The sequence below is a fragment of the Sebastes umbrosus genome, chromosome 14 (genome assembly GCF_015220745.1).
Source record: "Sebastes umbrosus isolate fSebUmb1 chromosome 14, fSebUmb1.pri, whole genome shotgun sequence".
In the NCBI taxonomy this organism is placed as follows: Eukaryota; Metazoa; Chordata; class Actinopteri; order Perciformes; family Sebastidae; genus Sebastes; species Sebastes umbrosus.
Genome location: NC_051282.1, coordinates 28,324,020 through 28,348,719, shown reverse-complemented (window position 1 = coordinate 28,348,719; position 24,700 = coordinate 28,324,020). Strand labels below are relative to the sequence as shown.

Below are 24,700 nucleotides of genomic sequence, written 5' to 3'. Positions count from 1 at the left end.
TGGAAGATTGTGTATGAAGGTGAAATTTATATATGTTTGGAAAATTTTAATGTTATTAGTGTAACACAAATATGATGTTGTATATAGTATGTATGTGGTAAATGTAATGTACCTGATTAAAAAGTTGTAATATTATGAGAATAAAGTCATAACTTTACGAGAAAAAAAATCAATGTGTCATTAGCCAATTAAGACTATTTGATAAGCCAAAAACACTAATGGGAACCCCTGTAAATCTGATTAGGTACATACGCTGATATTTTTTGAGAGCGCTGAAATATCTAAAAATTAGATTTGTTTTTATAGTAATCTGCATTGCAAATGTTAATAATCCTGTATTGAGTGACCTGACAACTTTGTCTCAGTCAGAACTACTACTACTGGTCCAGAATGATTAAACTATTAACACCACAAAGTTGTAATGTATTTTTTTTCTTTCTGAAGTTTGCACACACTTTATAGCCTAACTGATGAAAAACAATATTCAAGTTGTTTGGACAGTGTTAAAATGCTTGATGTTAAGTGTCAATTTGTGTTCATTTTTCAAGTATAGGTCTAACAAGTATGTCTTATATATTATCAGCCAGTTGTTGCACGATAAAATCTTCTGAAAAGACTATCACTATCACTTGAACATGAAATTTTATTCAAGGAATGACAACATAAAACTGAAATTGAAGAGAAAAAAAACAGTTTATTGTATTCTGTGATATATTTTACATACAGAACACCAATGTTTACAGAGTCAAATATTTCATGTTACTATCAAAAACATCATCAAATATAAGTACAACTTTTTAAAAATGTATAGCAATAAAAGTGCAGGTACTGGCATCATTTGTAGTTTAATTTTAAGGACAAGTGTGTTTTCATCATTTGTGTAAAGTGTATTCAATATCTATACAAGCACTTTATTACACATGTTTCTATTGCATATCAATATGTATACACGTTCTTCTCCAACTGTACATACTGTTGCTGTTTATCTCTTAATACATTTATTGTTAAAACACTGATACAAATCCCATGAAGGTAGTTGCATTTAATTCCATTGCTTTCTACATTGTATCCTGGTAAATATAGAAGAGTGAGTATAAGCTATCATGATCTACTATAAAGCCCAGATGTTTAAGAACAGTTGACACCAAAATTCATCTTCTGTGACATACTGTTTTTCTGTCCAACAGCAGTCTAGTTCAGTTTCCAAACACCAAATGTGAGCCCGTTAGCAAAATCCAGGCACTAACGCTCACTTGAGATACATTCGAAAGGCATTTTCATGCCAGGTGTGAACTGCAATACATCTGAACTGGATCAACAAACAATCAGAAAATAACAGGATACTAGATACAAGTTGAAACAGGCGCTTTGAGTTTCTATTTGAGAAGCATTGAGCTGTAGAGTAGCACATTCAGTTTACATTGTTTTTACTCTGGGAATCCAGAGTCAATCATGTCATAGTCCATGTTCATATGTACACAAAAACTGGTGAGTCATTTTTATGACACTTTTTCAGTACACTTACATGTGCATCTATATACAAGTACAAGAGGAGAAACATCAAACAATCTTACATCTTACAAAACAACAACACCAAATGTGAGCACGTTAGCAAAATCCAGGCACTAACGCTCACTTGAGATACATTTGAAATGCATTTTGATGCCAGGTGTGAACTGCAATACATCTGAACTGGATCGACAAACAATCAGCAAATAACAGGATACTAGATACGGGTTGAAACAGGGACTCTGAGTTCCTATTTGAGAAGCATTGAGCTTTAGAGTAGCACATTCAGTTTACATTGTTTTTATTTGGGAATTCAGAGTCAATCATATCATAGTCCATGTTCATATATACACAAAAACTGGTGAGTCATTTTTATGACACTTTTTCAGTACACTTACATGTGCATCTATATACAAGTACAAGAGGGGAAACGTCAAACAATCTTACATCTTACAAAACAATACCATGTGCTTCAACATTTTGGTTTCGTCTCTCACAAAGATTGCCTACTTGACAAACTGTCGTAAGAAGTTTTGTGTGTTTTGAATTGATCTTTTCTCTTTTTAATTTGTTCTTGCTCTTAGGTAATGAGGTGGATACTAGGCCCATGCTTCAGCAAGATGACATACAGCCATGTATCAGGATCATTGTTCAAAGACAAACTATTTTTTCACAATGATGTTGTAGGCAGCAGGGCCTCTGAATGTGAACCCCAGGTAGAATGTGATGTTTTCATTACTATGAGGCACTGAAGGTACATGCATAGGCAGGATTTTGAACTTCTTTTTCCGAGGGCCTTCAAGGTACACCACTCCATCTTCAGTCCAACCAGACACACATTTCAGCATCGTGGCAATCTCAGGCTTTTTCCATGCATCACCCCCGAACCACTTCATGCGTTTCTCGGAGACAGAGAACACCTTTGTGACTGTTTCAACCTTTCTCTTGTGGACAAATTTATCCAATCCGTTTCCATTGCCCAGAAAGAAATGGGTGTAAATCCTTCTTTTTCGCTGAGGAACGTCCTTCATCTTGGTCCAGTAGTTTTTGTCCAGGTGTTCAACAGCTGCTTGCACAATTTCATATTTGGTTTCTTTATCTTGATCTGTGTCATGATCCTCTGGCCAGAGCAGCAAGGTAAGCAAGAACAGGGCAGTTGGTAAACATTTCCTTTTATCAGTTGGAAACTGACGACTAAGTGTCTGCAGATCTTTCAGAGGAGCTACCTTTTGATTCTGTGGTGACAGGCAGTTCAGAGTTAGCTGGGTCATGATGTAATTGACAATGTCGTTTTGTCCCAATTTGGCCTTTTTTGGATTGTTGGGGTAGAGAGCAAGGATGCTCTCGAGAAGACGTACTCCATCCGTCCGGTCAGTTAGCTTGTAGAGGATGGATGTTACGTTACCCCCGCCAAGACGGTAGATGATCATACGGTTTTGGGAAAGAGTTAGATTGGCTGGCATTGATTTCCCGTAAAGTGTATTATCACTGAAGTACTTCCCAAACTCTGTAGATCTTTTTGCCAACCATGTCAGTGGCTTCTCTTCAGGACTTTCATAGGTCTCTTCTTCATCTGCACCGATGTCTGTCTGGAAGTAACTGAGGTCTTCTGAAATCCCTTCCAAGGCATCTTGCAATGTCTTGTTGAGTTTTTTCAAACGGCCATGAAATGGTTCCCAGGCATCTTCAACTTCCTCCGGAATGTAATCTGTTAACAGGTACTTCATACACTCTGAACGACCATTGGCTCCGTTTGCAAACACTTGCGATGAAAAGATCAGTTTGAGCAGGCTGAGGCCAACCTCAACTTCAGAAAAAAACCCTGAACTGTTAACGTTTTCCATTTCTGCATCAGCTGCTTTCTCACATTCTTGAAAACACTCCTGGGCTTTCAGTGCAGTCTCCACAGCATCTGCTATATTTTGAGCTGTCTTTGGGACATTGCCAATAGCTTTGCATTTAGCTTGGAACCATTTCTTGTACACCTGCCCTTTTGTGTTGAGTATGTATGAGTTGTTGGGCTGTTGTTTGGCTGCTGTCTCTGCCCAGCTTTTTGCCTCATCAAACTTCTCATAAGTATAATGAAGACGAGCAAGTTGTTGTGCAAAGAATGGATCTTCATGGAAACACTGGAATGCTTTCTTGAGTAACTCAATAGCTTTGTCTGGGCTTTTCTCCTTTGTACGCACATGCTCAATCAGAGGAGCGAAAGAACTATCATATTCGTCACCTTTGCTTTTTCTGGATCGTCTCATAAAAAGTGCTCTCAAAAATGACTGATATTCCTCCTTTCCAAATCTCTGCTCAAAAAGCATCTTGTCACAGAGCAAATCCATTGCCAAACTGCTCTGGGTCTGTTGGTCCCCCAAAAGTTGTTGGAGAATTTCTTTTGCAACGAGTGGGTGGATGATTCTGATTGCATTGATGTGTGTCTTGTCATCTCTGAGGTGCAAGAAGACTAGTTTAGCCTGATCACTGAGTGAGCCCTCAAAGTCATGTTGGCGAAACCTTTCCCACTTAACGTTTAAACCAAGCAAAGCTTCACAATGGGACTGAGAGATGAAAGAGTTTTGAACATAAGTGTTCAGCAGTGCTACATAGAGAATGAGGCGAGTGACAACAGATTGACGGTCAATGTCTTGGAGCAAATGTTCCACAAACTGTTGAATGTAATACACACTGAATCCTTCACTCATCAAAACAAATGTCAGGATGAATTTAGGCGCATATTGTTTCTCAAGCACCTGTCGTTTTCCAGCAAACTTTCTCTTCTCTTGAGCAGACAGTTCGTGAGTGACTGACACATTCTGCAATGGAGACTCCTTGCATTTCTTCTCTGGATCATGGGATCGTCTGCAGCTCAACAAAGTGAAACATGGAGTTCCATACTGGATTCTTTTGACGTTAATGGCAACCTCTAGTTCATTCCTGAGATCATCAAGGTATTCTTTGTCTGATTCTTCAATGAGGAGCAGCACAGGAAGACACGTTTGTGAATCTTTTTCTTCATATTCTCTTAGTTCAACTGCATGTTGCGCAACAAGAGCAGCTGAGTATGAAGGCTTCACAACTGCACACCTCAGATCTTTCCTTTTGTTCCACAGCACCTGTCTTGCCACAGTGCTTCCACCACTTCCTGGATGATGGTAGATATTTATGCTGTTCACCAGAGATTGATCTGCATTCCACTTCAAAGCATCATGGAGAAGGTTGGAAACCTCATGATAAGCATCTCTTTCAATTACCTCTCCAACATAGTTGTGCTCAGCAAGCCAGAAATTCAACCACTTCACTCTCCCACCATGGTAGAACTGCTGTTCAATGTTTGCTTTCTCCTCACCGATGAAGTCTTCGCTTGTTTCATCACAATGGTCGACCGTCAGAATTTCCAGAGAATACATCTGTTCCTCTTCATGTGTTTCAAGAAGGCAAGACCCTTTCACAAAGACTGGCAAGTGTTTGCTGGCACACGCTTTAGCAGGCTGTATTTGCTGCAGAGTTGCGTTAATGTGACTCATTTTCATCCCAACAACACTGGAATTGTTCACAGTTTCCCTCTGTCCACATGAGACCTCTGCAAAGCTTTGCCACTTCTGGAAGTTTTCTTGTGATTCACAAATGCAGATGATGTCTTCATGGCCTTCCATGTCTGTGAAAAACTCATAAAATGTGAGCAAGAGAGGCTTCTCAACTGGTGATGTGAGAAGAAAAATGACCTGGAACGTCCCCTTTGGCAAGATTTGTTTACAGATCAAAGACACAGATTCCCGCAGTAAAGTCACTTTTGTCTCGATCCAAGTCGTTTCATCACATGGAGTTTCACTTCCTTTGTAGTCAGTGCGGCCATTACAAAAGATCCAGCTAGTTTGATCAAACAGATGCAAGCGGCTTGTGAATTCTTTGATACTCTTGTCACCAGATATCCTGTAGCTCTGCAGAGAATGCATGTTTGCAGCGTGATGCTGAAGGTATTTACTGCAAAGACCTGAAATCTTTGAGTTTGGATCAAAGTCAAACACAGAGAATATGTTCATGTTAAGCAACCAGTCAATGTTGCAGAGGTCATCAGGGTTGAATTTGTTTGTGACGAGTATGAACCATTTCTCCGTTTCAATGAATTTCTTCCCACTTGTCATTAGCATTTTGAGCTTTCTTCCGAGGTCTTGGCAGAAGTCTGGAGCACTGAGGAACTGGCTTTTCTCTGCTTCTTCTTTTTGAGCATCCCGATCTTTGACCCGGTCATGAAAGTCACTGAAGTCTTTGTCGCTCACTGGCTCCGTTTTCGAACCCACCCTCCGCAGAATCGCTTCTTTCTCAAATTCTACTTTGTTGGCTGACTCTTTGAAGTTTGGCAAACGAACTGCATACACCTTGCCCTTAACGATACCTATTGAAGGCACAATGTCAACCTCTACCACATACCTCTTTTCTGTACTTTCTCGATCTATAACCTCAATGAACCTTGGTGGCCGCACACACTGGCGCACATGCTCCGTGTTAGAGGAGAAACTCCTTTCAATGTAGTCCAAAGCATCTACATAAATGTCTTTCTCTTTTACAGGGATGCCAATTATCTCACCATGTACGTTTCCTACATCCTCCTTGCTGTCCATCACACCAAAGTGTATTGTACCATTTGTTCTGATATTCATACAGCCAGTCGCAAATTTAAGGACCTCTTTGGCAAACTTAGCTTGGAGTCTTGTACGATCCAACGCAGCAGCTACAGAAAGAGACTTAAATTCATGGCATGGAGATGTCAGATTAAAAGCACCTGATTCAGGCTGCAGGACACTGTGCTTTACATATATGAAATCAATCCCCTCTTGATCAAATGGTCGTGGTCTACAGTCTTCCTTTGAAGTCAACACACATTGTGCTTGAGCAGTTTGTTTCTCTTTTGAGACATCTTGATCTCTCTCAGGAATCTGTGCTGAAGTACCTTCACTTGTTATGGGAAGACATTGAACTGATTTCTGCTCCAGTGTTTTGCCACTGGTGGTCTTTTTCTTATCTTGAGACTTTTGTTTGGAGTTGATGAGCTCATCTCTCTTTTGAATAATCAAATGAGCAGGCCCTGATTTCATGCAAATCTTTAACTTCAAAAAGTCCTCATTCAGTACAAGAAGGGTTTGTCCATCTACTTCTTCTTCATAGAGCTTTTCTATGTACTGCTCCTTCACTCCAATGGATTTTAGCCAGGTGCTTACTTGAGATTCAGTCCAACTCTTTGGTGACTGCTCAAGTTCGTCAGCTGTATAGTGAGAAAAGACAAAAATTACAGAATCAGAGAAGTGATCGTGTTCTCTACCGCACTTCAGGCATATTTGTGGTTTGCATATTTAGAGATGTTTGGTAGTAGCACATACTTTAAATATGAGAATTAAAATTTTCCATTTTGTCAAATCCAACGAAAAGTCCAAAACCGTATCCGTATCTCAGAACTTTACAACTTCCCTTAACTGTCTGTGATACTTGGCCCCAAGCCCATTCATTCCTATTGAATTTTTAAAGCAGTAATTATATTTTTTGGCCTGTTGGGGGCAGCAGAACAAACTGTAAACATACCATTGACATATTATCACCTTAGCTTTTTGAGTTAGCCATAGAACATCTGGCGATTGCACATAGGTGGCTACCAGGGCATATCAGGTATTTGCAGGGGGGCATTGAGAATAGTATTGCTCTACGCCGATGACCTGTTACTATATGTTTTGGATACATCCGTTTCCCCTCACGGCATGCTCTCACTTCTACTACATCGAAGTTTTGCTCTATTGAATTTCCGTCCAGCCACAACTTTTCATAAATAAGTACTGAGGTGGCAGCTGGTATGGCTGTATTAGAAAAAATGTTCCGGGCCTCTCCATCTCAAAGTCCTGGGCTGAATTTCAGTTGCAGTCCCCCCCTCCCAGCAAACATTTCCTCGACCTGCATCAAGGCCAACGAGTCCAATAGACTTCGTGTCACAACGTGACTTTATTTCGACCATTTGCCGACATGAAAACATAATCTTATGGGAATGGTGATTTTGAGGGAAATTTGTCTGACAATGGTGCTACATTGTCAAATGGTGCACCATTTTCAATGGTGCTACATTGAAAACAGTGTGAACAGTAGTTTTTACATATGAATTGTGTTATTGAAAAGTATTATTCTAAACGCAATATGATATCATGTACAGTATATGGCCAATAGAGGGGCTAAACAGTATGTTTTGTTCCAGCATTCCCCCGAGTTCGATGTAGGATTATTTTTCCTTGCACACCAACACTAATACCTTTGGCCTCCGACACATGTGCAACAGGTGATGCAGTTCTACATCGAGTTTGACACGTCTATGGTTCGACAGGGAGGGGATGCGAGTTGCAGGTGAGTTCCGAAAAGACACTAAAATTTAAAATGCAAATGTATTTGTAAAGACGCTTCTACCATTCTCATACTAAGTGTTGAGTTTGAGGCTACATGGCGTATTCTCATAGATAGCGTGTTTACATATGAACTGAGCCCGGGGAAGCTAGCACGCTAGCTGTGTGTTTTTGAAAATGAAACATATGCATAGTCGGGTGGCAAAGCAGTTTTCCTGCGCATTAGTCCTGTGAAATTTTGGTTATTTTTAAGACCCATTTTCTCTATTTTTTTACTCTGTATTCATAGCGAGAGGGGTGGTAGCTTCTGATGTTGCTACCTTGGACTTGAGCCGCCAGTTATGCTGCATTCACGTGCTCCTCGGATGGTCCCATTTCCCGAGCTGGGAACTTTGGTTTAGGTTGTAATGTGAAAACAAGAGCATTTAAACAATACGTTGATAGCTGTTTATATTGTTTATGTTCGTGATTTATATAGTGTTTTCACGCACAAGATTATAATTGGCAGGATGTCTTTGTTTTGAATGTTGACAGATAAAAAGTGCTCCAGCATCAGAAGAGGCGCTCTATAAAGATGAATATTATTTTTTTGTTGTGCTTTTTTTCCAGCTGCTGTGAACAGACGGGATTCAAGGGCCACAGAGAGCATAATCGAAGCAGCCATGGGTGTCCACCTTAAGCATGCACCTGCGAGGACTGTGATTTGGGTCTAATTAAATATGATTTTCATATATTTTTGTTGTTCTAGTTTAAAGATGTTGTACTTTGGGTAACATTAAAACAGGATAATGCACTTTACACCCTGAATGCTTTATTTTGTTTAAGACTAGGTTAGGCCATGTATTGATTCGTTTGAGTATTCATAACTAAACAAAATATTATTGATACATGCATCTAGCCCAATATTCTTATCTTTTTGATATTAACCAAATCCTTAAATTTGGTGTTTAGCATTTGAGCTAATATGCTCCATATATCCGCGTTTCTCCATAATGTATATCAAATCTCACAATAACAAATTATAATTTATAATACAGTGCTGCTAGAGCCAAACTTGAGGTGCACAAGGGAATATTTTAGGTAATATATTAACACTTTAAAAGCAGAGAAGACAAAGATACATGTCACTGCAAACAGCTCAAACTACTACACCCCTTTGAAGTGCTGAAAAAAGGACTTGTCACTCCACTCACCCATGATGATTTTCGTTCTCCTTCCTCTAAATGATCATCTTTGGTATTAACTTATTATCACCTTCCATCTGCAAGAGAAAATGTTATACAGTTACATTCAGTCCATTATAATCTTGCATACAGATGAACATGTGCTAAATGAAACTGGCTCACAGGCAAATGTATCTTGTTTATGGTGAAACTGGAATCCCAGATAGCTTTAGTTCACTTCATATAAGTCCTGGTACAGTCATTACAGAGAGACAGATATGCGAAACTCCATGCAAAATACTGTTCAATTATTGTCTTCTTTATTTGCAAATTTTACACTCCTCATCGGAATTACTGAAGATTATAACTCAACTGTTAGTGGATTAATGAGGTCAACACTGATAAATATTTGATAAATATTTAAAATTATGTTAAAATAGATAAACTGATATTCTTTTCTTACATGAACACATAACGTTAACATTTCAGTTGGAAAACAGTCCATTCTGGTGGTCAAACTATGTAATGGTGACAGTTTCTAAATTACCTCAAACATATACAGCAATATACGTACAGCAATTTCCTTATTTATTGGTCTACATTGATGCTGATGATGATATAGGCTGTTACATATCAGTCGATTTATCAGCATGGCCAAAGATCTTTTCAAAAAGTGTGTGTGTATATTCCCTGATATGCTGTAATTGTCCTCTAGAATGATGTAATTAATGTAATTGTAATTTGATTGTATTAATTATTGTTTTAATGTTAATGTAATTGTCTATAGAAATAAACTGCTATAGCAATTTAAAGTTTCCCTAAAGACCAATGAAAACTAGGGATGCTAATTTTGAAAAATGTTCTTAACCGATAACTGACCCTCGTTAACCGATTATTAACCGTTAACCGACAAGATTTGTACCTCGCAGGCAGCGGTGCGCCAGTGTATGAGCACAACAGACAACTGAGTCCTCAGTTCACCGTCAGGAGAGTTACTGTAGCAGCCATGATGCTGCGTGTAGTGTCGCGGACATGCAATCCGACAAACAGTGTGTGTGTGTTTGTGTTACGTTAGCAGCTCTAGCATGGTGGCTTCGTGCTCGCCGCTGCCACAAACATACGCTCCGTCAGCGCAGCGTAACTTTAGCGAGTGTCCGACAGACTGTGTGTGTGCGGTGGCGGTGAATGTGGGGTTGTTGGTTGCGTTATAGCTGTGAACATAGCTGTAGCAGTGTGTGTACAGTTTATTTGTAGGTGAATAAATGCTACAATTCCTCCGCTCTGCTCAAGCGAGCTCGAGAGACCGGAGCCAACTTCCTGTATCCTGCAAATCCGGCTCAGACTCTCTTAAAGGGACTCTATGTAAGAATCTGAAATTGCTTGTAAACCGCGACACCTGTGGCCGTTAAGTCAACGAAAGTCAGTGTCCTGTTGCTCACGCTTGTACTCGCTCTACATACAGTAGACATGAACGAGCATCGCTCAAAACAGTGAAGCGACACACGTCAGCTAAAACCACAATATCATTCTATATTTCAGCTGCTTGGCAGTAATGTTAGCTGACCAGACGAAGGTCTCTCCATGAATCAATGCTGATCCTAGTGTTGGCTTTTCCTGCTTCAGCCTCCCGACCGCGGTCGGAGGGAACAGGGGAGAAACCGGAGTTTTGGTCAGAGACGATAACGTTTCTTGCTGCGGAGCCCCATCAATTCACAAGACACGGAAAACCTCTGTTGGTCTGGAGGAGCTGCAGCATTTATTTCTGCACAAACATCCACTGTGCATTCACTAGATATTCTCAGAGCTAAACTAACTCTTCTGCAGTGTGTAGTGTGCACGCATGTATGTAAGAGTGGAGCGAAAGAGTGAGAACGAGTGTGGTGTGTGAGTGAAGGCAAGCAGGCAGAGGAGCAGAGACTCCGGCCATGGAGACCAAAGCTACGGTCTCCGACCGCGTCCTCCGACCGCGGCCAACACTGTTTAACAGACGGGCTTCACTAGATAGAACTTTGAGGTTTTGGTGCTTCCGTATAGTTTGTGTTGGAGTCTGAGTCTGAACAGCGTAGCCACACGCGAGCGTGCATGGGACACCGACCCGGATTGATTTATACGTGTAAGAAGTTACAAACAGTCCCTTTAACGCTATCGGTTAAAACGGTTAAAAGAAATGTTAATAATTAACTTAAAAGCTGAGCGGCTCAGAAGAGCGGTTCGTCACTTTAAGGAGAAAAGCTGGTCCACCTTAACAGCCCACCTTAAGAGGCGGAGCCGGAGTTGAAGGATACAGGAAGTCGGCTCCGGTCTCTCCATGGATGTATTATAAGAACAGCTCCAGCTCGCTTGAGCGGAGCGGAGGAATTGTAGTTTCGTAGCATTTATTCACCGACAAATAAACTGTACACTCACTGCTACACCTACGTTCATAGCTATAACGCCACCAACAACCTCACACTCACCACCAACACACACACAGTCTGTTGGAAACTCGCTAAAGTTACGCAGACTTCATGTGCGCCGGCGAGCACGAAGCCTCTGGCAATGCTAGAGCTGCTAACGTAGCACGAACACACACACTGTTTATTGGACACTCACTAAAGTTACGCCGGGCAGACACACAGCTGACAATCTGCTAAACTAAACTAAATGTGTGGTGGAGATTTTTACTGGGAAAGTGGCTGCATGTCCGCGACACTACACGCAGCATCGTAGCTGCTAAGTTAACGCTCCCGGACGGGTGAACTGGAGACTCACGAATATCTGTTGTGCTCCTGCAGCTGGCACGAGGCACTAATCTTGTCGGTTAACGGTTAATAATCGGTTAACGAGGGTCGGTTATCGGCTAAGAAAATATTTCAAAATGAGCATCCCTATCATGAGTAAATTTTAAGTAAAAATTCTTGCATGTTACAAAAACTTATCGGATTGTTTAGATGTGATCCCTATCTCCTCACTTCAAACCAATCAGACCACATTCCACATTCTTTTGTTCCTGCTTTTTTTCAGGGTCTGTGCCCAGCCTGTCTCGCCACAGAAAATGGTGAGCCATGTAGGGGAGAGATCATTTCTTTTAGTGCGTCACCATCACACTATGAGCATCGATGTTATATAACAGGCCTAACTTACATCCATAACTCTGAGTAAGGTTAAAAACATTAACACCAGCTAATAAATAAATATATAAAAAGGCGGGCCATTGTTCTTACCTTGGATAAACACTGGAAAAATGTTGTGTCACTCCATCAGGATTTTCTTTCTCCTTTCCTCGTCACATTATCAACTTTGGTGTTTATCACCCTCCATCTGCAAAAGAAAATGTCATACTGTTACTTTCAACCCATGTGTGGAAGACATCTCTCTGTTGAAGAAACTTCACTCCGGTTTAACCCTTTCATGCATGAATTATGATGACCTCAGTCAGGATTTTTTTACTAACTGTTTTTATTCATCTTTAGGCATGAAAAAAAAATATTGACTCACATTTTTTTTAAACGCACATTTTTCAGGGAGATTTTCACATGTCCACTTTGTTGGACAGCATGCGTTTAGGTTTTCAACTGAAGAACTATGTTTTTTCCAAACCAATGAATAAAATGATAAATTGTGCGAAAACTATAAAATCATATTTATTTTTAATGCTGCTAAACTAATGTGTTCACATATTTGAACATATTCTAACACTGTTCAATGCAATTCAAAAAGGAAGAACCTCGCTCCTGATTCCTCCCCCTCTCCCTTCTCTTTTTCTGCTCTTTGCTCCTGTCTCCTCCCTCATTCAGCGTCTCACTCTTGACTCTTCAGCCCTTCCCCATCTCCCCCTGCTGAACCATGTCCATGGCTCTCAAAATACTCTCTTTCAGTGTAATTCAGCAGTATAGTCTCTTCAGTTTTACTGACTTTTGCATCATTTCACCAAGTCTATCTTCTATGAAAATTGGCAAAGCACCCAGGGCACAAAGCCACAAGACACTGCATGCAGATGTACTTGGTCTTTTGTGTGCATGCAGCATCATGGCAGGGCATTTGCTATCAAATGAAGACGATGCCCTACCTCTGATGACTAGAACATTCTTGATCTTGGATACCTGAGGTTTGACATGGACATATTAATTCCTAGAAATGTCTTCATTTCATCTTTTGTCAAGGCCAGATTTTCATTTCCTTTTTGGAGTGCATACAGGTTTGTATTGTGCACTATTTCATTTATCAGCTCTTCAGGAAATAGATGCATCAAGAAATCTATTGGCTCTGTTCCCTCAACATTCACTTTCCACTCTCCTAAAAAAGTAGGCCCTCTCCCTCAAACTGGTTGTCTTGAGCTCTGTCAGGTGGCACATCCTCAGCTCCCTTGGCATCCTCAGCTCCCTCAGCTCCACTGTCACTACTGCTTCTATTTGCTGATCTTTCTTTTTCTGGCAATCATTCATCATCACTGCCACTAGCATCATCCTCACTTGACTCAGATGGTATTTGCTCCAATATCCTGTAGGCCTTTCTATCAGGCACTGCACCTGAGCTCTACAAAATATAACCATGCAAACTGTTACTCATATAATGGGATTAATCTGCACAAAGTATTGTTTTTGTTAAAAAAAAACTGCAAGTTACATTCTTAAAACATTAATAAATTGATTTTCAGCCAAAAAAGTTACTGCAAAGGGAAGAATTTTCAAGAACAACAAAGTTGCAGTAATAGTATGAACTGTAGTTGAAATATAACCAGCGATGCATGATGTCCAATTTAGTAGACAGATGATTAATCGTAATTTCCTCCCAACATAAAATCAATACTTCGTAATTTTAACAATTATATTACTCCTAAGTTGTTACTTGATGTTATACATTTTTTTTACCTGCAAGGCTCTCCTGCTATAGAAGGATTGGGAAGTTATTCCTGAGCTGCTCAGCATTTCTGAGGATTTTGTTTTGTGCAATTACAATGGCAGGCCAATGGGTGGCAGTGTATGGGATGATGCTATAACGTCCACTGAGGTGGCTGATGTGCGACTACACCATCAAAACCCACAGGAATACAAGAAAATGGCTTTTGAATAGCTGTCCACTGTAGTGATCACTATGCGTGAAAGGGTTGAGGAAGAAATATGTTCAGAGACAACACAGAATCGTATTACTGGTTTACACAATAATCACTTCCTCTGTCCTGCTTCCTGAGAGCAGAGACTTCTAAACAATCTGTTGTCTGTAACACTGAACCTCCATAACACACAACTAAGTAGCCTATGGGTATATTGTTGGTACAGAAAACCCCTAACCACATATAGACAGAGATCACTTCTTTTTTTTGAACATCAGCAGGCAAAAAACATTTACAGAAGTAAATAAATAAAAATGATAAATAAATAAAAGGGAGACCACTGTTCTTACCTTGGATAAATACAGACAGAAATCAGCTTTTCTTCCTTTCCTGTTGTGGATTTTCCCCCTGACGTTGTTCTCAGAGTAACATCCAACACAGAACTGATGTGACTTCACTAGATCTCTGTTTATATACTGCTCCTACTGCGCCTGCGCAGCTCACCAAGTTTCGTTTTTGAGGAAATTCCACACCCTGGTGTGCACACTGATACTATCTACCCTGCTAAAGATAATATCTAACATATAAGTTCTTAGCAACTGTTAACAATAGATGCACTTTTTGTTATTGTGAAGGAGAAACTATTGAACGTGTGTTTGTAGATTGTTTTCATGCTAATTAATTTACCGAAGAACTTCTCAAAAAGACAGCATACTAACAAAGATTGAGATAGTACACACTATTTGTTTTTGTTTTTATTCATCTTTTCCTTTCCTTACATTTTATTTGCTGTATAATTTATTTTACTTTTATATTATTTTTATACTGTAAAACATATTTGCACAATTGTAATGAAAAATCTGAACATGTGTGAACATGTGTGAATCTAATGTATTGAACTTTTGAAATAAAAGAAAAAAAACTCCTGCACGCAGTGTATAATATATATATATATATATGTATATATATACATATATATATATACATACATACATATATATATGTATGTATGTATATATATATACATATATATATATATATATATACATATATATACATATATATACATACATACATATATATACATACATACATACATACATACATACATACATATATATATATATATATATATATACAGAGCTAGTAGTTAGCTATCGAGCAGTTCATTCAGTGTCGTAGCTATTATTTTGCATAGTTATCTCCCACCAAATACCATGTGAGCAGTGGCAGCAAACACGCTGTAATGAAAGGCAGCGGACCAAGCAGAATTTGACTGAAATAAGTTGTCTACAATGAAATAACATGCCTGTAGAAGACCAATCAAAGTGCAGGCTAACATCAAACTACGCTTGATGTTAAGTGTCAATTTGTGTTCATTTTTCAAGTGTAGGTCTAACAAGTATGTCTTATATAGTCTGCCAGTTGTTGCACGATAAAATCTTCTGAAAAGACTATCACTATCAGTTGAACATGAAATTTTATTCAAGGAATGACAACATAAAACTGAAATTGAAGAGAAAAAAACAGTTTATTGTATTCTGTGATATATTTTACATACAGAACACCAATGTTTACAGAGTCAAATATTTCATGTTACTATCAAAAACATCATCAAATACATAATAAGTACAACATTTTAAAAATGTATAGCAACAAAAGTACAGGTACTGACATCATTTGTAGTTTCATTTTAAGGACAAGTGTGTTTTCATAATTTGTGTAAAGTGTATTCAATATCTATACAAGCACTTTATTACACATGTTTCTATTGCATATCAATATGTATACACATTCTTCTCCAACTGTACATACTGTTGCTGTTTATCTCTTAATATATTTATTGTTAAAACACTGATAAAAAATCCCATGAAGGTAGTTGCATTTAATTCCATTGCTTTCTACATTGTATCCTGGTAAATATAGAAGAGTGAGTATAAGCCATCATGATCTACTATAAAGCCCAGATGTCTAAGAACAGTTGACACCAAAATTCATCTTCTGTGACATGTTTTTTTTTTCTTTCTAACAGCAGTCTAGTTCAGTTTCCAAAACATAACACCAAATGTGAGCCCGTTAGCAAAATACAGGCACTAACGCTCACTTGAGATACATTTGAAATGCATTTTCATGCCAGGTGTGAACTGCAATACATCTGAACTGGATCAAGCAAACAATCAGAAAATAACAGGATACTAGATACAGGTTGAAACAGGCACTTTGAGTTCCTATTTAAGAAGCATTGAGCTTTAGAGTATCAATTTCAGTTTACATTGTTTTTACTCTGAGAATCCAGAGTCAATCATGTCATAGTCCATGTTCATATATACACAAAAACTGGTGAGTCATTTTTATGACACTTTTTCAGTACACTTACATGTGCATCTATATACAAGTACAAGAGGGGAATCATCAAACAATCTTACATCTTACAAAACAACAACACCAAATGTGAGCACCTTAGCAAAATCCAGGCACTAACGCTCACTTGAGATACATTTGAAATGCATTTTGATGCAAGGTGTGAACTGCAGTCCATCTGAACTGGATCGACAAACAATCAGAAAATAACAGGATACTAGATACAGGTTGAAACAGGCACTTTGAGTTCCTATTTGAGAAGCATTGAGCTGTAGAGTAGCACATTCAGTTTACATTGTTTTTACTCTGAGAATCCAGAGTCAATCATGTCATAGTCCATGTTCATATGTACACAAAAACTGGTGAGTCATTTTTATGACACTTTTTCAGTACACTTACATGTGCATCTTTATACAAGTACAAGAGGGGAAACATCAAACAATCTTACATCTTACAAAACAATACCATGTGCTTCAACATTTTGGTTTCGTCTTTCACAAAGATTGCCTACTTGACAAGCTGTCGTAAGAAGTTTTGTGTGTTTTGAATGACCTTTTCTCTTTTTAATTTGTTATAGCTCTTAGGTCTTGAGGTGGATACTAGGCCCATGCGTCAGCAAGATGACATACAGCCATGTGTCAGGATCATTGTTCAAAGACAAACTATTGTTTCACAATGATGTTGTAGGCAACAGGGCCTTTGTAGGTAAACCCCAGGTAGAATGTGATGTTTTCATTACTATGAGGCACTGAAGGTACATGAATAGGCAGGATTTTGAACTTCTTTTTCCGAGGGCCTTCAAGGTACACCACTCCATCTTCAGTCCATCCAGAAACACGTTTCAGCATCGTTGCAATCTCAGGCTTTTTCCATGCCTCACCCCTGAACCACTTCATGCGTTTCTCGGAGACAGAGATCCCCTTTGTGACTGTTTCAAACTTTCTCTTGTGGACAAATTTATCCAATCCGTTCCCATTGCCCAGAAAGAAATGGGTGTAAATCCTTCTTTTCCGCGGAGGAATGTCCTTCATCTTGGTCCAGTAGTCTTTTTCCAGGTGTTCAACAGCTGATTGCACAATTTCATATTTAGTTTCTTTCTCTTGATCTGTGTCACAATCCTCTGGCCAGAACAGCAAGGTAAGCAAGAACAGGGCACTTGGCGAACATTTATTTTTATCAGAAGGGAACTGACGACTAAGTGCCTGTAGATCTTTCAGAGGAGCTACCTTTTGATTCTGTGGTGACAGGCAGTTCAGAGAAATGTGGGCCATTATGTAATTGACAATGTCCCTTTGGCCAAAGTTGGCCTTTATTGGATTGCTGGGGTAGAGAGAAAGGATGCTCTCTAGAAGGTATACTACATCCCTCTGGTCAGTTAGCTTGGAGAGGATGGATGTTACGTTACCCCCGCCAAGATAATAGATGACCATGCGTTTTTGGAAAGGAGTTAGATTGGCTGGGATTGACTTCCCATGTTGTAGAAGTTCAGTAGAATAAGCTTCACTGAAGTACTTCCCATACTCTGAAGATCTTTTTGACAACCATGTCAGTGGATGGCTTATCTTCTCTTCAGGTCTTTCAGGGGTCTCTTCTTCATCTGCACCGATGTCTGTCTGGAAGTAACTGAGGTCTTCTGAAATCCATTCCAAGGCATCTTGCATTGTCTTGTTGAGTTTTTTCAAACGGCCATGAAATGGTTCCCAGACATCTTCAATTTCCTCCGGAATGTAATCTGTTAACAGGTACTTCATACACTCTGAATGGCCATCGGCTCTGTTTGCAAACACTTGCGATGATGAGATCAGCTTGAGCAGGCTGCAGCCAACCTCAACTTCAGAAAAAAACCCTGAGCTGTTAAGGTTTTCCATATCGGCTGCAGCTGCTTTTTCACATTCTTGAAAACACTCCAGGGCTTTCAGTGCAGTCTCCACAGCATCTACTATATTTTGAGCTGTCTTTGGGACATTGTCATTGTCAATAGCTTTGCATTTAGCTTGGAACCATTTCCTGTACACCTGCCCCTTTGTGTCGAGTATGTATGAGTTGTTGGGCTGTTGTTTGGCTGCTGTCTCTGCCCAGTATTTTGCCTCTTCGAACTTTTCATAAGTATAATGAAGACGAGCAAGTTGTTGTGCAAAGAATGGATCTTTATGGAAACACTGGAACGCTTCCTTGAGTAACTCAATTGCTTTGTCTGGGCTTTTCTCCTTTGCACACACATGTTCAATCAGAGGAGAGAAAAAGCTGTCATATTTGTCCCCTTTGCTTATTCTGGATCGCCTTATGAAAAGCGCTCTCAAAAATGACAGATATTCGTCCCTTCCAAATCTGTGCTCAAAAAGCACCTTCTCGCAGAGCAAATCCATTGCCAAACTGCTCTGGGTCTGATGGTTTCCCAAAAGTTGTTGGAGAATTTCCTTTGCAACGAGTGGGTGAATGATTCTGATTGATTCGATGTGTGTCTTGTCATCTCTGAGGTGCAAGAAGACTAGTTTCGCTTGATCAGTGAGTGATTTCTCAAAGTCATGTTGGCGAAACCTTTCCCACTTAACGTTTAAACCAAGCAAAGCTTCACAATGGGACTGAGAGATGAAAGAGTTTTGAACATAAGTGTTCAGCAGTGCTACATAGAGAATCAGGCGTGTGACAACAGATTGACGGTCAATGCCTTGGAGCAAATGTTCCACAAACTGTTGAACGTATTTCTCATTGAATCCTTCACTCATCAAAACAAATGTCAGGATGAATTCAGGCTCATAGCATTCCTCAAGCACCTCTCGTTTTCCAGCAAACTTTCTCTTCTCTTGAGCAGACAGTTTGTGAGTGACTGACACATTCTGCAATGGAGACTCCTTGCATTTCTTCTCTGGATCATGGGATCGTCTGCAGCTCAACAAAATGAAACATAGAGTTCCAAACTGGATTCTTTTGGTGTTAATGGCAACCTCTAGTTCATTCCTGAGATCATCTAGGTATTCTTTGTCTGAGTCTTCAATGAGGAGCAGCACAGGAAGACACGTCTGTGGATCAGTTTCTTCATACTCTCTTAGTTCAACTGCATGTTGCGCAACAAGAGCAGATGAGTATGAAGGCTTCACAACTGCACACCTCAGATCTTTCCTTTTGTTCCACAGCACCTGTCTTGCGACAGTGCTTCCACCACTTCCTGGATGATGGTAGATGTTTATGCTGTTCACCGGAGTTTGTTCTGCATTGTATTTCAAAGTGTCATGGAGAAGGTTGGAAACATCATGATAAGCATCTCTTTCAATTACCTCTCCAACATAGTTGTGCTCAGCAAGCCAGAAATTCAACCAGTTCACTCTCCCACCACGGTAGAACTGCTGTTCAATGTTTGATTTCTCCTCATCGATGAAGTCTTTGCTTGTTTCATGACAATGGTCGACCGTCAGAATTTCCAGAGAATACATCTGTTCCTCTTCATGTGTTTCAAGAAGGCAAGTCCCCCTCATAAAGACTGGCAAGTGTTTGCTGGCACATGCATTAACTGGTTGTACCTGCTGCAGAGTTGCATTAATGTGACTCATTTTCATCCCAACAACACTGGAATTGTTCACAGTTTCTTTTCCACATGAGCCCTCTGCAAAGCTTTGCCACTTCTGGAAGTTTTTCTGTGATTCACAGATGCAGATGATGTCTTCATGGCCTTCCATGTCTGTGAAAAACTCATTAAAGGTGTGCAACAGAGGCTTCTCAACTGGTGAAGTGAGAAGAAAAATGACCTGGAATGTCCCCTTTGGCAAGATTTGTTTACAGATCAAAGACACAGATTCCCGCAGTAAAGTCACTTTTGTCTTGATCCAAGTCATTTCATCACATGGAGTTTCATTTCCTTTGTAGTCAGTACGGCCATTACAAAAGATCCAGCTAGCTTGATCAAACAGATGCAAGTGGCTTGTGAATTCTTTGATGCTCATGTCACCGGATTTCCTGTAGCTCTGCAGAGAATGCATGTTTGCAGCGTGATGCTGAAGGTATTTACTGCAAAGACCTGAAATCTTTGAGTCTGGGTCAAAGTCAAACACACAGAACATGGTCATGTTAAGCAACCAGTCAATGTTGCAGAGGTCATCAGGGTTGAATTTGTTTGTGACGAATATGAACCATTTCTCCTTTTCGATGAATTTTTTCCCACTCGTCATTAGCATTTTGAGTTTCCTTCCGAGGTCTTGGCAGAACTCTGGGGCACTGAAGAACTGATTTCTCTCTGCTTCTTCTCTTTGAGCATCCCGATCTTTGACTCGCTGGTAAAAATCACTTAGGTCTTTGTCGCTCACTGGCTCCGTTTTCGAACCCACCCTCCGCAGAATCGCTTCTTTCTCAAATTCTACTTTGTTGGCTGACTCTTTGAAGTTTGGCAGACGAACTGCATACACCTTGCCCTTAACGATACCTATTGAAGGCACAATGTCAACCTCTACCACATACCTCTTTTCTTGATCCATAACCTCAATGAACTGTGGTGGCCGCACACACTGGCGCATATGCTCCGTGTTAGAGGAGAAACTCCTCTCAATGTAGTCCAAAGCATCTACATAAATGTCTTTCTCTTTTACAGGGATGCCAATTATCTCACCATGTACGTTTCCTACATCCTCCTTGCTGTCCATCACACCAAAGTGTATTGTACCATTTGTTCTGATATTCATACAGCCAGTTGCAAATTTAAGGACCTCTTTGGCAAACTTAGCTTGGAGTCTTGTACGATCCAACGCAGCAGCTACAGAAAGAGACTTAAATTCATGGCATGGAGATGTCAGATTAAAAGCACCTGATTCAGGCTGCAGGACTCTGTGCTTTACATATATGAAATCAATCCCCTCTTGATCAAATGGTCGTGGTCTACAGTCTTCCTTTGATATCAACACACATTGTTCTTGAGCAGTTTGTTTCTCCTTCAAGACATCTTGATCTCTCTCATGAATCTGTGCTGAAGTACCTTCACTTGTTGTGGGAAGACATTGAACTGATTTCTGCTCCAGTGTTTTGCCACTGGTGGTCTTTTTCTTATCTTGAGACTTTTGTTTGGAGTTGATGAGCTCATCTCTCTTTTGAATAATCAAATGAGCAGGCCCTGATTTCATGCAAACTTTTGACTTCAAAAAGTCCTCATTCAGTGCAAGAAGGATTTGTCCATCTACTTCTTCTTCATAGAGCTTTTCTATGTACTGCTCCTTCACTCCAATGGATCTTAGCCAGGTGCTTACTTGAGATTCAGTCCAACTCTTGGGTGACTGCTCAACTTCGTCAGCTGTATAGTGAGAAAAAAAACAATATGTTTGATTTTAAATGGGAGAATCAAAGAAGCACTAGGGTTCTCTTCCAAACTTCAGGCATATGATGTTTGCAAATTAGAGATGTTTGGTATATAATATTTCAAATTTTCAATTTTGTCAACAAATCCCATGAAAGGTGAAAAAACAGGAATGTGTTATTCTGTATCTCAATATTTTCAAACTTTCCAACTTCCCTATGCTGTCTCTGGCACTTGGCCCCAAACCCATTAATTCCTATTGAAGACTATAATCTATAAATAATGTTTTTTTGGGCCTTTTTTGGGGCAGCGGAACAAATTTTTAACACAGCATTAACATATTATTACCGTAACTTTTCGACTTAGCCATTGAACCTCTGGCGATTGCACTTCATGACTGATAGGGCATATTGAGCATTGAGCATAAGGTAGCACTCTACGCCAATGACCTGTATGTTCCAGATCGAACTATTTCCCTTCCCGCCATGCTCACTACTTAATCCATCTGCTTTCCAGGAGAGGGAGATGCATTATTTACCCAACTATGAGTCACACTCTGAGAATGTGGATACAGGTCAGGAAGAAATTTGGATTCCAACCTTCTTCTCTTACCAGCCCCATTACCCATAACTAACTTTTCACTAACGAAGACTATGCCATTACTACAGTACAAAAGTAGTTTTATTTGGAATGGCTGGAGGATGCGAGAAAGATTTGGTAAGGGTTGAGTTCGGTGGATAATTGGGGGAGGCTCATTTTCGGCGGGATGTTTGGGTGAGGGTCGTGTTCGGTGGGATGATGGGGCGGTCGGAAAAGGGGGCGGTTACTGGGAGATGAACAGAAGCCGAAGTTTGGTCGTAAGGGTCTAGTTCGTTGGGATAATTGGGTGAGGGTCGTGTTCAGTGGGATGTTGGAGGTCAAAAAGAAGAATGAAAAAGGTTTGAGAAGAGGGATAAAGGGGGGGTCGAGGAGAGGGATGAAAAAGGGGCAGTTATCGGGGGATGAACGGTAGCCGAAGGTTTTTTGGTGTTGTATGCGGTGGGATGGCGGGGGTCAAAGAGAGGGTTGAAAGGGGATCAAGGATAGTCAAGGATAGTAAGTTGAAGAAGAAGGATCAACCTTGAAGGATGGTGCAGATGGCGAAATTCAGGTGTCCGAGCAGGGAGAGAAGCTGACGCTTGGTATGTGGGATGGCGAGGTAGTTTGAATTGTATGAGGGGATTCGATTTTCCCATCTAAAGCTATGGATTAAGAGTTTATTTCAACCATATTGTTGGAGCAGTGGAAGAGGCCAGTGGAGAGACAAACCAAGACGGTTTTGGTGAGTTTAATTTTGTTTCTGTTGGGTTTGAATGACGTTATGTTCCGCTGCTCGAACAGCTGATCTACCTGTTCAAACTACCGCCGTTTAGCCACTACGAAAATTGGGAACAATGACCAGCGCTCTTCCTGGGGGCTTAGTTAACGCTGGCTAGCAAGTTCTGTTGGCTTGTTTTTTAACAATGTTAAAAGTTACTCTAACAAAGACTGGTTGACTAGTTAGCTAGTTTGTCTGGAGACTGACAAGCTAGCTAGCTAACGCCTGACCTCCTCCCGGCGAAGTAGTCTCCTAGCGCCGAGCAGTGAGACAGAGGGACCATGACTCAGCACTGTCCGCTGTTGGGCTCATTTTATTAGAAAGGTAGCTATAGCTAACTAGCCAGCCGCTAAATGAGTCAAATGTAACATCTTAATGCTTCATCCACAAACTTTTGTAAGCGTCGGAAAGCACAGCACTATCGTCAGATGTGATAAAAAAGGAGTCCACTCACCCATGATTTTCTTTCTCCTTCTGTCTTCGTCACATCCTCAACTTTGGCGTTTACTTTTATCACCTTTCATCTGAAAAGACAACGTTATACAGTTACTTCAACCCATTATCATCTTGACACGTGTGGAAGAAATCTTTTTGTTGAAAAAAACTTCACTCAGGTCCAATTTGACTAAAGAGTAGCTTCAGAGACAACGCAGATGATTATGGATCACATTCACCAATCTTGTTTCCACTAGATCTGCATAGATTGCATTGAGAGTGTATCTATTAAAGCTGCAGTTGGTAACATTTATAAAAATTACTCTATCATATTTGCTCTAACTGTCACTATATCCTGACAGTAGTCCAGAGATAATCTTTAAAAAAAAACAATCCGGTTCCTCTGCCTCCTCCTAGTGCTCCTAATGGCATTTGCAGGTGTAGCGAATGATGATTGAATGATGAAGAATATGAAATGTGATCTTAATCCTTTTATATTGAACTTCTTCCAGAAACTTTACCTGACCTAGGGTCTCATTTATAAAACAGTGCGTAGGATCCACACTAAAAATGTACGTGCGCACAAAAGCCGAAAATGGCGTGCACCAAAAAAAATCAGACTTATAAAACTGTGCGTACGCACACCTGCACGCAATGTTCCCTTTATAAATCACAGTCCACCTGGAAATGTGCGCACGTGGATCCGCCTCATATTCCGCCCTCTACACGCCCACATTCAACCATAAATGGTCGATGCAAAACACCTCATGAATGTTTCTGCATGTGAATGAGCCTGTTTGATCTTTACAGTGAATCACTGCAACTACCGAGAGGAAGACCGAGAAAAGGAGTTTTTCTGACACAGAGATCAAGGGTGCTTGTAGTTGAGGAGGTCTCTGAACACTCGTTCCCTCTTAATTCTGTTATACACGTCATTTAGTCCTCTGTGCCGGTATATCCACCAGCACCATGCAGCATGTTACCAGTGTCACTGCAGTGTTTATATCTGTACAGCAATCACCTTCATCGATTCACAACTTGCCAAAATGACCAAGACAATCAGTAAAATCCACCACGCTGGATATCATTAGAAAAAAGAAGTTTAACAGGTGAACACAATTTATTTATTTATTTAAGTTTTTATAGTGAACTTGTACTGCATTATGATTAGGACTGATAATGATAATGAGAATATGGAGA

At 40.1% G+C, this 24,700-nt stretch overlaps 1 protein-coding gene across 5 annotated transcripts in view; it reads right to left on the bottom strand.

Moving 5' to 3' along the window:
• Positions 1 to 674: 674 nt before the first annotated feature.
• The window catches only part of samd9l (sterile alpha motif domain containing 9 like), a 27,118-nt gene continuing 3,092 nt past the window's right edge, over positions 675 to 24,700 (bottom strand). For 2 of the 5 annotated variants that reach the window (XM_037792499.1, XM_037792501.1), the window contains 3 exons: positions 12,244 to 12,340; positions 9,071 to 9,138; positions 675 to 6,763 (listed from right to left, as the gene is read on the bottom strand). In XM_037792499.1, the coding sequence (XP_037648427.1) occupies positions 2,172 to 6,763; positions 9,071 to 9,074 (4,596 nt within the window). In that variant the 5' untranslated portion in view covers positions 9,075 to 9,138; positions 12,244 to 12,340 and the 3' untranslated portion in view covers positions 675 to 2,171. Of the gene's footprint in view, positions 6,764 to 9,070; positions 9,139 to 12,243; positions 12,341 to 14,422; positions 14,545 to 15,584; positions 21,706 to 23,519; positions 23,590 to 24,700 lie in introns of those variants that run through there. The other 3 variants (XR_005209937.1, XM_037792500.1, XM_037792498.1) reach the window with 3 other exon arrangements.